The sequence below is a fragment of the Pseudomyrmex gracilis genome, unplaced genomic scaffold, assembly GCF_002006095.1.
Source record: "Pseudomyrmex gracilis isolate BER0280 unplaced genomic scaffold, ASM200609v1 scaffold_26, whole genome shotgun sequence".
Taxonomy (NCBI): Eukaryota; Metazoa; Arthropoda; class Insecta; order Hymenoptera; family Formicidae; genus Pseudomyrmex; species Pseudomyrmex gracilis.
The window spans coordinates 607,211-621,021 of NW_018020610.1; the positions used below are offsets into that span (position 1 = coordinate 607,211).

Sequence of the window (13,811 nt, forward strand, 5' to 3'; positions counted from 1 at the left end):
AGGAAACTTGTGTGCCGCACACGAACTTCTTGAATGAACGTTTTTCTCATTTTTGCGATAAAATGTTTCACGTAACTAAAATCAATATGTTTCAATTTAAAAAATAGATATTATTGGTTTTTACTAGTTAATACCTTGTTATTCTATAACTGCGGCGAATCGTTTCGATAGCTTTTTTTGAGAAAAATAGATATTACATGTACAGATGTGCAATAATTCGTCAATTTCTGCAAAATTTTATACCAGGATTGCTCACAGCATTTACGCTAAATTTTCATATATATATATATATATATATAAATATATTGCACGTCACAAAGTGCAGCCGCAGTTTTATTTCTCGACATATCGTAGCAATCAATATTGGTTTTCGATGAAATAACGATGCAGACACGTTGTCGACATCGACACCGATGATCGATCATTGAAAGCTTATTCGTTGCACGCTCGTTTACGATGCATTCACGAGACAAAGCTTGACGATGAAAAAAGACAGTAATGGTATTATTAACCCACCATTACTCTTTTAACATTTTTATTTAAAAAAATAAAAATAGTCGGTTCCTTATGTTGTCTATTTTATCTGTATCAAAACTTAATATTACTAAGATCACGCGATCTCTTTATTGCATCAAACAAAAACTCAATTGTTTTAAAGAAATTAAATCAGGCAATATTAAATCGTGGAGTAAAAATATTAAAAAATAAAAATATTAAAAACAATGTTTGCCTTTTGTCATATAATTTTTATATGAAATTTGTAAATTATTTTTACAATAATTGGGAAAATTTCGCAAAATTACAACATTAGTAAAAACGTAACAAAAACATACAATATGTATAAATTGAAAATTAAGCTTAATTGCGAATAAATAAAAGCTTTGTTGAGTAAAATCATTGTTAAAAAAATAATAAAACATATCATATTTGCAAGCATTCGTTTCGATGACGTAAACCTTGATAATTGCCGCGTCGAGAAATTGAGTGTGCAAGATAATTTCAGGTTTCAAGATGAGTGATTTCATTTTCTCGGATCCTAAAGAGAATTAATCTCTTGTCTGTGTGACAAAAAATGTAATAAAGAATAGGTGTGTTCAGATGCAAAAACGTAGATAAAACATTCATGTTGCTCAAATTAAAAAAAAAAGAATCCTATTTGTGTTATTAATCTACAAGAGTTGCAATTTTTTTTTAGATTGAGGCCGTAATTATACAAAAATTAGACCCGCAAGATTGGAGCAAATAGGTTTCCCAACCAACCTTTCTTCCAGCTTGAAGGACGACCTGGACAGATCGCTCCATGCGCTCATACTCCGACTGCGCCTCCTGCAGGTCGGCTGCGGCGCCAGCAGTTTGCTGCTGCTCCGTCTCCTAGTGGACGCCAGATTATCGGCCTGAAAGTACACTCTGGGCGCCTTTTGCTGGGAAGTGGGCGGCGTGGAGGTCGGCGTGACCGCCGTCGAGGTGTGGAGTTCCGGCAGTGCCTCGTAGTCCCATGCTCTGGCGCCCATGTCGAGCAGGGGCACCGACGAGGCAGTGCTGGATCCGCGAAGGGGATCCCGAGGCTTGCGGTGATGAAACAGGGCGAGGAACTTGTGACACACCGACTTGTTTTCAGTCTCGCCTTTTTTCTTCTTCCTCTTCTTCTTCGTCGTAGCCGGCAGCTTCACTTTGAGGCGCTCGTGAAACACGCGAGATCTGCCGGCGGCGTCCGGCCACATCGTCGTCCCGTCGACCACATATCACCGTGAAGATTGGAAAGATCTCTCTTAGGAATAGTTGCGAGTGATTGAGCAAACGCGACGAGCGAGTCTCGAGAAACGACGAGAAGGAAACGACGTCGACGAGTCTTCGATGAGCATTTTGAATTATTCGTGCAATTACGAGATCGGTTCGTGTGACAAAGGATTTAGAATTATTTTGACTTGTCCCGGCTTGTCACTTTGTCGTGATTTGCGGTATAGCGTCGTGTTATTTTTTTTTTCCTATGTATTTTTAAAATCTCGCATTTTTTCTTCTCGCAAACAATTCGTTAATTTTGCACGAGTAAAATTTCGCGTAAATGCGCATTTCGTCAGCTCATTTTCAATTATTCGAGTCGCTCTCAGAGAAGCCGTTAATGTCGTAATATCTTCACGTTTCCTGAATTCGAAATGCGTACAGCGTGCAATAAATTAACAAAGTTCTCTCGCTCTTCGAGTTGTCTGTGTTTTTTAATTCCTCAGGAATTTCCTGTCGCTTGTTGCGCGTATCAAGGAGACAAGGCTACAAACGCGACTAATCGCTTGAAGACGTTTTCTTCGCTGATTGCAATCTAACGGAAAGTTTTGTCCTCTGTTAAAGGAGGCGAGTCGCTTAGCTGCGAGTAATAAAGCAAAAATAATTCAACAAAGGAAGAGCGACGGAAATAAATATCCGTATATCTCTCGTACTTCGCGAGAAGAGCTCTCAAACGAATCCGCTTTTGTCTATTGTTTTTATTTGTCAAATAGCTTTGCGTCAGAAGAAATTTGTGACAAAGTTTTTGCGAAAAATTTGATTGAGCTCTTTCGTTTCCTTCTCTCGAGAATGCGATGGAAGACAATGTCGCTTACAAATGCGATATTTTGCATTTTTTTTTTTTTTTTGCATCATTAACATTTCAAATCGCAACAACCGATGTTAGTTCAACAGATGATGTTTCCAACACCATTAACAATAATTCGTAAAAATTCCTGAAAACTTTTGTAACATTAAGTATATTCGCTTCGTTCAATCGATTTTCAACAAGTCACGTGATCACATTGTTTATTAAAAGCAACTTCTCTCAAAATTCGAAGTTTCAACAAGTTTTTTGTATTTACGTAACTTCTGTGTTATATTTTTACATTGTTACTACGTTTCTTACTATTTTTTCTTTTCTTGGATTCAAACTACGAAAATAACGTGTTTGTGTCGGCCACTTTTGATCATTCAAAAAAGCATCGAAAACATTTCTTTTTTGTCAGACGATAACTTCAGACGACAGTCGAGCGCGCACAGAAAGTGTCACACGTTTTATTTTTGCACGACTGTTACAAGAATTCCGATAGCAAAAAGAGAAGCTTAACTTTGCCACGCAAACTGCATCAAGTGACGCTCGTATCAAGTGCCATGTTTGTGGTTAGATAATAATAACAACAGTGACCGACCGCAAATACAAACGACGCAATCATTAACAACGCACCACGCGCGCAACTGCGCGAAAGAAAATCGTGCTCTCTCTCTCCGCGATTCTTTTTCCCTCGCGGAATCGTTTTGTATCGATTCGCACCTCGCTGGCGGAATGTCACTCGATGATATCTTGGAGCAAACTTAACATACGAGCACTTTGCGGTTGTACGTTGAAAGTTTTGACTCAACAATTTAGCAACTTTTAAAGTTGAGACGTTTTTCGACGCGTTTATCTTATAATTAATGTAAACCAACGTTTTTTTTTTTTTTTTTTTTTTTTTTTTTTTTTTTTTTTTTTTATCTTTTCTCAACCCTTATTCATTTTTTTGACTTTACATATTTTTTCATACAACTACTTTTGCAAATGTTGAATTTTGAGGTAACAATATTTGATCTTGTACAGAGCACCGGAGCGCAACGNCACTCGATGATATCTTGGAGCAAACTTAACATACGAGCACTTTGCGGTTGTACGTTGAAAGTTTTGACTCAACAATTTAGCAACTTTTAAAGTTGTTTCAACGCGCATAAAACTTCTCTCGTAATTAAATGACGACACACGCGCGCTCCGTTTTTTTTTTTTTTTTTTTTTTTTTTTTTTTTTATCTTTTCTCAACCCTTATTCACTTATTTGACTTTACATATTTTTTCATACAACTACTTTTGCAAATGTTGAATTTTGAGGTAACAATATTTGATCTTGTACAGAGCACCGGAGCGCAACGAAACGAGATAATATACATCGTTCGTATTATCTTTTCAGATAAATGCTCTATTTCACGTGAACTAGATACGACGTTCGACGAAAAAGTCCTCGAATCCCTCCCGGAGCTAAAGAAGTACAGCGTTACGTCTGATGATGCACATTTGATTGATCGCGATATTGTCGTTTGCACAACACGTTTCCGTGTGACCTGGATGACGTCACGTAATGACCGAAGGTCACGGTCGACGGATTTCTATAATGACGAGAGAACGCGCTACTGTGTCTGTAAAAGTGTTGTACGAGAAACGTACGCGATGTTGCATCAGCCAATTGAACAATTTCATACAACGTCGTATCGTTTGTAGAAAAAAAAAATGTTGTTTGGTTGTTAATTTAAACAACCGAAAAAAAAAATTGTTCAGAATCTGCTTCAAATGTTTGTCTGTTCTCTCTCTCTCTCTCTCTTTCTAATCTAGTCGCTAAAAATGTTCACTCGAGATCGCGGTCGCACAGATCGACCGGGAACATCCACTCGCTCGTTTCTTAAACTTCGGCTCGCGAAGATGCAACAAAACAACAACGTCGCGCAAGCACTTTGAAATCCCCGAGTGAAGAACAAAATCCCCGGATCGCGTAGAGAGGCGTGAGGATTTGATTCTGTATGTCTCCGCGCTAATCCCGTTTATAAAATATGTTAAACTCAGCTGTTCTTCGAGGATTCACGGTGACAAACTTAAAACCACCGCTTTTTTCACGCACTTGTGCGAATAAGTTTTTTCTTTGCACCATTTTTCTCTCACATTTTAAATTCGTGTATTACTCAAACCAGTCCAGTTTCTTAAATCTTTCTTCGCGGAGCAACTGACGAAGATGTGTGTATGTGTGTGTGTATGTGTGTGTGTGTGAAAAAATCTTTATCAAAGACGTGTTCATCAAGAGAATGTCAAGAAAACCTCTCGAGCACCTTCGTTTACAAAGTACAAGCAACACATACACACACACACTTGACACAGGTGGCAGCGTCTCACGAGGATAATGTCGTGTCGTCGCTTCGAGAAGGAAACAGATCGTTATCCACTTCGTCGTCTTCCGAATCGCTACACTCCGGAACAGGTGTCTGCATTGTCGGGATAGTCAGTCACGCGTGTCACCCAAGAACGCGACGAAGTCAAGTGATGCGACAACACTTTGTTCCTCGAAAGACGAACCTTTCGAAGGAAAACCGCAGCCCACGCAGGGAGATTACGCTCGGTCGTGATTCTCGCGCGCGCAACCCTCGCGGATTGTCTTGTCTCTCTAACCCGCCGGCCAGCAGAAAAGCTCGTGAATCTATCGGGTGTCGCGGCGAAGCGAAACGGCGAAGTGCCGCATCGTCCTTGACATTCGACGAACGCGCGTCGCGACGGACTCACAATAAGAAACACGATTCACGATCACACCCTGATAACTGGCCCGGACTGAGTTCGTGGAGTAATCGCGCGTGAATACGACGACGACTATCGCTCTCTCGCAGACACATGCACACACACGCGCGCGCACATACACACACTCTGACTGAAGTGGAAACACAGAAACAGATATATCGCAATCCCGAACATCCCCTAACGATCTATCTGATAAAAAGAGTAGAACGGAAAGGGAGCAAACGATATGGGCTGGATTATCGATGGGGTAACTTTTTCGCTGCGAGAGAGGAGGCTAGCTCGTAGCTCACTATCCCGTACTGCGGTACACGCTAGCGGTTTTCTCTCGCGCGCCACCCCCTCACTGCCGACCTTCCAACCCCCGTATTCCACCCTCCGCTCTCAAGCGAGCCAGCACCATCAAACGCGCTCTCTCATGCACCCTCTCTTTATCTGTCTTTCTCTCTCTCTCGCGCGCGCAGAATGTATTATCGTTGTACATCTCGCTCGCTCTCGTCGATGTTGTCCTCCTACTCCTCTCTTCGCCGTCCGTCCGTCCGTCGTTCTTACCGTCGTCGTCGTCGTCGTCGTCGTGAAAGGGCGCGCATACACGCACGTGGCGCCGCCGTTGTCAAGGCGACTGCGCCACTTCGGGATACGTCGGGAATCTACCTCTCATCATCTCGTTCCTGTACTGCTCTTCGTCGTGTACGAGTTTCTCGCAGATTGCTCCTCCGGGTGACGAATGCTCGCTAGGATAAATGGCGATGACACGTGCGATTTATTTGCCCAACGGCGATCGTGCTCGCTCCTTGCTTCTTCATCGTAAAATCGACCTCTTTAAGAAGACAAATGCTCTCGACTATTTCCAACGAGCTGTTTGCAAGTATCCTTATCGAGAGAAAGAGAGAAAAGAAACACGAGCTTTTGTCTATTCGTCATCTCGTTTTTCGAGATTCGCAACGCAAAAATTGTAAGAAATTGCATTCTATTTTTCGTAGTAAAAAAGCCTCGTGTTAGCTTTACGCTCGGATAAAAAAAAGTTTTTATCAACCTACGCTCTTTCTCGTAAAACGTATAGCTGTCTCAATCACAGTTTGTTAATTAAATCATTTGTCCGGACTAATTTTTCAATTGAGCACCTCTGCTCGAATTGCCGGAATAACCTGTGCTCCGTTAAGGATACGTTTGCGCAGTTTTGGGGCGTTGTTGTGCTATTTTGAAGCAACGGATAGAATGAATGGGATGACGGCAGCTTTCAGAGAGACAGCATCGATTCGCAGCCAAGCCAAACTTGCGTGACGAGCTTGCGCTGTAACACGAGCGGAGGGTTTGAATTCTGTATGAGCCACGTGGTTCAAGTATTTGCGCGCCCACCCTTTCTCGCGGAGCTTGCGTATTATGAAAAAAGTGTGACGTTACTAATGGGAACTTTTCATGCTCTTTTGTAATCTCGTAATCGCCATTTTAATGAAGTTTCGTATATTTATAGTATAACGACTTGTTACGTGCAAAAGTTTGAAACGTAAAAACCGTACACAACTGTACGACACGCGAAATAACATGGTACCTTATAATTTCTCGTGTTGCAAATGCAATTTAATGAGAGGGAATGATAGATGCGAAAATTTTGTTATTTACAAATTATGAAATAATTTTTTCAGTTTGTTTTTATGTTTGAGAGCTACGATACTTAACTTGTTTAAAATAAATGAAGGAGAAAATTGAATGAACGTGGAAAAATCCTCTTCTCAAATTTTCTTCTCTCTCTTTATTCTCTTCCTCTACAAATTTTTTAGAAAAAAAATTTGAAATTTGTTTCCAATCAAGAAAAATACTCATTTGCACGTGTAACACGCCACTCTTGTTTTAAAATGTTTCTCTAAATTGAAGCAGAATTAATTGTAGATTTAAAAAACCGCTCCGCTGTGCGCACTTATCGAAATTATCAAAAAGATTCAATTCCCGAAGAGCAGAGATGAATGCAAATAACGTAATTGGTAATCGATCGATCGACGGTTTTACCGAAAGCGCCCGCTTTTGCGTACTGTACAACACACTCAGCTCTATATACGTAATAGCGCGAAAACCACCACGTGAATAACGAACAAATGAGATGCGCGCTCGGTATATCGCATTTCACAGAAAATATATCGTTCCTTTGCCGCACATCTATTACTTTCCCCCGACTTGAATGGATTACTCTACTTGCGCAAATAGAAGAGAATTTTATGTCCGTTTGCATCAGGAGAGATGTACGTCCGAGATATCAAAGAAATATAAAGTTGTAATAGTGATCGAGTGCAACTAGTTTAGCCGCGACAGCTATTACTTTATGTATGATGGTTATTTGCATACTATATGTACGTAAAGCGTTTTGCATACTATATGTACGTAAAGCGTTTTAAGTAGATTGTGCGCGAAATTGCAGTCTCTCCCTCTTGTGATTTTGCGGGCTCTTATTGCTAATTTTACGTCGCGCCAAGTGATGCTATTCAGAATTTAATTATATCAAGCGAACCATACAGCGAGATTCAATGCATGATTAATTCGGTTTCTAAGCGGTAAGTTGCTTTCCAAGTGAGAGAGAGAGACGTGCGCCGAAGCACGAACCCGAATTTCATTAATACATTTTGACGATCCACGTGCGACGTAACGAGAGCAATTTGAGAATATCAACAAAACATCATCTCTTGACGTCAAAGTTTGTAACTTAATTTATAGTTTGTAACTAGCAAAATACATGTAAAGATTTATTTGCGTAAATATAAAGTGAAAACTGGCAAAGAGATTTGAACACAATTAAATGTTGATTTTTTTTTATAAATAAAAAAAAATTGGTATTGATTTTTAATCCTATTTTTATAATATGCAGAGAGAGAGAGAGAGAGAGAGAGAGAGAGAGAGAGAGAGATCGTATACACAGAGCTAATCTAGTACAATATGTGATATTAAAAATCATTATTTTTTGTTACAAATTATCTGCGATAAGTGAATGAGAGATCAAGGTGTATCTTCAAAATATCTACAGATAAAAAAAGTAAGTATAATACGACCTATTTTTTTTTTACAGAACTCACTTAGAGCTCTTCGAAACTCTCTTTCTCTGAGACTCGAGAGTATCAGAAAGAAAATTTATCTTTCGCGAAAAGAAAGATAAATCATGTAGGATTTGGGGTGAAGAAAAAATTTGTATTAAGATTCTCTCGGGAATGAAGCTTCTACAAGTATCTCGTAGAAAGATCCCGTGACATGTTTTTTTTATGCGACACCGCAATGAAATATGCATCTTGAATATAAATTATGTAAAACAAACGTATTTTACATTTTAGAAACTTCAAAAATTAAAAACTACATATTTTATGCAATATTTAAAGAATTTTATGTAATACATATTTTATGCAATTTACATGTGTATTTGAATACCAAAAATATGGAAAAAAAACACAGTTTTTAATTCTAATAAAATCTTTTTGCGAACTTTTCTCTTGTCTCTGTAAGACAAGAGAACTCTAACAAACGAATTTACATAAACTAATCAAATGCCTCTGAGAAGAGGTAGTGAATATAATTCATCGTTGTGTATAATTGTACTTTATTATTTTAAATTGCAAACTGTTACGAAAACGAAAGGAGCGCAATCTGTAGATTGGCGAGAGCATCCGCAGCGGAATACGAAGACGGAGCTTAAACACGCAAAAGCTCCAAAGGATGTTGAGCAGTCGATAAGGTAGCTTAGTGGAGAACCGGTTGTATATAGAGTGACCCTTTTCCGGTCGGACGGGGGTGACAATGCGCCTGTTGTTGACCCACAAAGCACATGTCTCGCCTCGTGCAGCAACTTCAGTGAGAGTAGCAAGCACGTGACGGTAAACGAATATGGGCTAAGCACGCTTCCTATATATATGAGACTGTTGAGTGGTCACAAATAGGCCAACCCGTATAGAATAGAATAGCGCCCGGCAAGTTCTCTCAAGTAATAAAATTTTGTATCGAAAGTTTCTACCTTACCTACGTTGAAATTGTTACTAAACTAAAAAAGCGAAAAGATGGAGAAACACAAAATACGTAACAATGCAAAATCAAACTCTCTAGATATCTCAAAATTTTTTTCTAAATTGAAAAATTTTTACAATTTAATCATTTTTATTACTTTTCTATATTTTTTTTCTATGATATAAATCGATCTGGAATGTAGAAATTCTTTTTACGTTAAAAATAATGTGCTCAACAGTTGAAATTGAAGAAAATATTCAAAACTGTATGTACTATAAGCACACATAAATTATATATTCTATCCTCTGTTAAAACACTAAAACCACATTGTAAAGTATAATTTAAAATAAATTTGCACTAGTGTGAAAAATTATTATTATTCGTGACGTAATTACGTGTGACAAGTAGACAAGATAACAAGGTAATTTTCACCGCTACAAACTTCATTTTATTTGCATGTTAATAATGTTGGTAATAATTAAAAATTCATTGAAAACATTAGTCGTTTTTGTGAAACATTAAAATCTGATGCGCAACGCGCAATTTACCGAATTGTGCGTGTTTATTGAACCAAACACATCGAATAATCGCTAAATGTTATGTCAAGTAATACGCGCGCGTGTGACGAACAAAACTAAAGATTAATATAATTTCAAAATATTCAAATTTTTTCAAATTTCATATTAATTGTTTAGTCACAACGGCAATGAAAAAACATGATGATGACAGCATTTTCATACTTCAAATAAACTTAGAAGAAAGCCCCTGAAAAAAAATCAAGATAGTTTTGAAGTTTTCCGTGTGAAAGAGCACCCTTATCGAGGCAGTAAAGTAATTATCGCGATAGAGCCATGTGTCGCGCTCGATCTTGTCGAATACTTTTAGATATTTCAACTATCAAAGTTCTTCTCTCTCTCTCTAGAGAGAGAGAGAGAGAGAATATTGCCTTTCACGAAATATCTTGATGATACACGTGTGTGCCACTTTACTCAAAAGAACGTTGCTTTTAAGTAAAGTGCAATAACTTACACTCTTAGAGGCACGCACGTACACGTTTAATATTTAATTAATAAGATACACAGAAAAAGGAAAAAAGAGAGAGAAACGTTATATATATATATACAGGGTGTCCCAGAATTGGTGTAACATCTCTCGTAGATAGGTAGAAGGAGTAAAACTGAGTCAATAGATCCTATATCATTTTGCTAGATTTGCAATAATTATCGAGATCTTAATTAACAAAGATCCGCGGATCGGGCTGTCTTACGCGCGTAGGACAGCTCAGCGCGCTTCGCACGATTACATTTTAATATGCATACGTTATAGAGAGAGAATATGCTTATATTAGCTCCACCCCCATATATTGCCACGGGTAAACACCGTAAGCGCACTAGGCTGTCTTACGCGCGTAAGACGGCTCGATGCATGCTTATTCGCTGATCTTTGTTAATTAAGATCTGGGTAACTATTGCGAATCTAGCAAAATGGTGTAGGACTTATCGGCTCAGTTTTACTGCTTCTACCTGTCTACGAGAGATGTTACACCAATTCTGGAACACCCTGTATATATAAAGTTGACGGTAAAAAGCAATACTTTTTAATGTTAATTAACACATGTTATTAGATTAATAAAACTTACGTGTACACTAAAAATAATCTGATTATATTGCAAATGCTAATTAGTTTTTTAAAATAATCTATAGCAAAAATGTCGCATTATATACATATAAATATATAATATATAATCAGATTATTTTTAGTGTACACGTAAGTTCTGTTAATTTAATAACATTTAATAACATTTGTTAATTAACATTAAAAGGTATTGCTATCTATTTCTACGCGACACTTTTATAATTGCGATTAGCGACTCAAACAATTGGAAACCATCTTGTGAATGTAAATAGTTGTTCGCAATAATGAAATAAATTTTTAATTTTCTGACCTAGATAGTTTCTGTTGTCTACTTCGATAGAATTGCTAAATTAATTGATGAATTAGTGATGCACTTCACAAACCTGTTCAAAGAGCACGCTCGCGAGAGCATAAATTCTTCAGTTGTTGCCAGTAAGTGTATCCGTTCTGTTTGTTTTGCCGATCGTATAAACTTTAAGTATTTTTTTTTTTTTTATCTAGGACATCTCTCTAGTAAAACCTAAATAATATTTTATATCTTGAAAAAACAAAACACGTTTTGTGTCACACAGTTCACGTAGTTCCAATACGTAGAAAGAAGAGATGTGAACACAGCTTTTTTTTTCAACTTCTTAATTAACGCCTTAATTATTAAAGACATTAAGGATAATTTGTTCGCACGTTTCGCCGAGATCCCGCAAAAATATATAAATTAGTTTTCTTTACAGTGTGTTGGCGTTCTTTCACAGAAACACGGTTTGATTATAAGAATTCAATTACCGTCGTTTCTCTCTCTCTCTCTCTCTCTTTCTCTCTCCCTCTCTCTCTCTCTGTCTGTATGCCGTTGAAATTCTTTTTTTAATACGCAGCATTACTCGGACGAGCTAATTAATAGAGAGAGAACAGTAGAGAGAAATATTATCTATTGTTTTCAAGAAAATATAATTACATAAGCACAATGTGCGTAAGAAAATTACTCGAAGAATCGTTTTAACCGCTCGCGAACACGTTTTTCCAAACTACGCTCGTTAATAATGCGGCAATATCGGTCGATTGTGAAACGAGAGAGAGAGAGAGACGCATAACGAAGAAATGAGATGTGGTAAGTGCATCGGTTTGATCAAAACACTGACGAGATTATTAAGACGATGCGTTTTAATGAACGATAATTACTTTCTCGTCGGATATAGCTATTAAGGATACACCCATGTCGATTCGCGTCGTAGAAAATTACGATCGTTCGGAAACGAAGTACAGGAGGAAGCAAAAGACTCTACGGTAATATCGATCCTGAAGTCGCGCAACATCCGTTCTCCCGTCTTGTTGACGTCCGATGATATTACACACAAACGAACTTTAATCCACAACAGATATATTACGAACAACAAAGTCGCACAACAATGACGTCGATATTGTGAAACAATGAGTTATTATCGCGACGATTAAAAGCTCGGGTAAGTAAACAAACGCGAAATCAAATTAATATGATGTAATTTCGATAGAGCATATCGACGGAGACGGACGCGACCGAATACAAGATTCTCACAGAGAAAAAATATTGCGCGCCGAATATATACAAAAGAGAAACTACACACGAAACGCACACGCGGAAGCTGCGCAAAGCTTTTCCATACTCGAGCGAGAGAGGAGACTCCAACCCGAAGGAAACAACAAAAATAGAAACGCTGATCGATATTAATCGTGTCAAGTGAGTCTTCTTTGCCCTCTACGTGAGCATAAAACCACGACGATTTGACTATAATTAATTGTCTAAGATTTCTGAGACGAAGACTTCTTTTCTTTTCATTAATTTTTTGCTCACAAAACCGATACACAGCACACTCGTGATATGTACAATAATTTTATATATAATATCTGAAATATCCGCATTTTATTCTCTCTCATTTCGTTCCAATTTCCTTTTAATCCTTTATCCTTCTGATACTTTATTTCGCGTGTATTTGACCGTTCGAGCGAACGACTTCGTTGTGTAAATAAGGTTTCGTAAAATGAAATAATTTGTTTGTCGTGTATACATACAAAAAAATAAATAAAAACAAAATACTATTCAACAATATTGTAAATATTACCGCAAATATTAAAGCGTTTTGTTTTATGCGTAACGTTTCATAATAAATTTTCCACGAACACTTGCCGAAACAAATAGAGATCAACGTGCATGCGCAGAAATATTATTTATATTTTATACATTTATATTCTATAAATACATTTATGTTCTATACAAAGCAACAAAGTAGCAAATATTATTCGACGACTTGAATGAAGCAAAATTCTCATTTATGTAAAATATTTAGAAGCGAATACGATGAAAATCATCTCTTCTTGATAACTAAATTAAACCGAAATTACGTTCGAAATTCTTGAGATATAAATTACTGGTAAAAAAAAAAAGTAACACAAACAGAAGAAAAATTGTTACTTTTTTTTTGATAGCATCGCCGGAAACGTAATAAACCTTCTAATGTCTAAGCAAACGGAGAGAAAATGTAAAACAAGCACAAAGTCTGCGCGTCTATCGTGAGAAACTAAACCTGGAACGTAAATATAAATCCCACACACAGAAGGGATCATTCATTTGTACACATTTTATTGTACAGACTCGCGTTATTAATAGAGAGTTTCTTACAAAGTAGCGTTGAAATATCAATAGTATTGAAATAAAAATGTTGATTTAAGAAATGATCAACTCGACAATTGCTCACAGTTTCATACGTAACGAGTAACTAGAAATTAATTTGTCGATCTCTCAAGGTTCTTTGAAAAATTATTTTAATTATGTAATTAATTACGCAAAATCGTGAAAATTACAAGAATTAAAACCGTCACTTTCGTAACAATACGCGAGCAATGACAAGGAG

At 37.4% G+C, this 13,811-nt stretch overlaps 1 protein-coding gene across 1 annotated transcript in view; it reads right to left on the reverse strand.

The window, feature by feature from the left end:
- LOC109852235 (potassium channel subfamily T member 2) overlaps nucleotides 1-3,399 on the reverse strand; it is a 116,972-nt gene extending 113,573 nt beyond the window's left edge. Inside the window, exon 1 of the mRNA XM_020423205.1 lies at nucleotides 1,261-3,399. Coding sequence (XP_020278794.1) covers nucleotides 1,261-1,721 — 461 coding nt within the window. The 5' untranslated portion in view covers nucleotides 1,722-3,399. The remainder of the gene's footprint in view (nucleotides 1-1,260) is intronic.
- Between the last annotated feature and the right edge of the window lie 10,412 nt (nucleotides 3,400-13,811).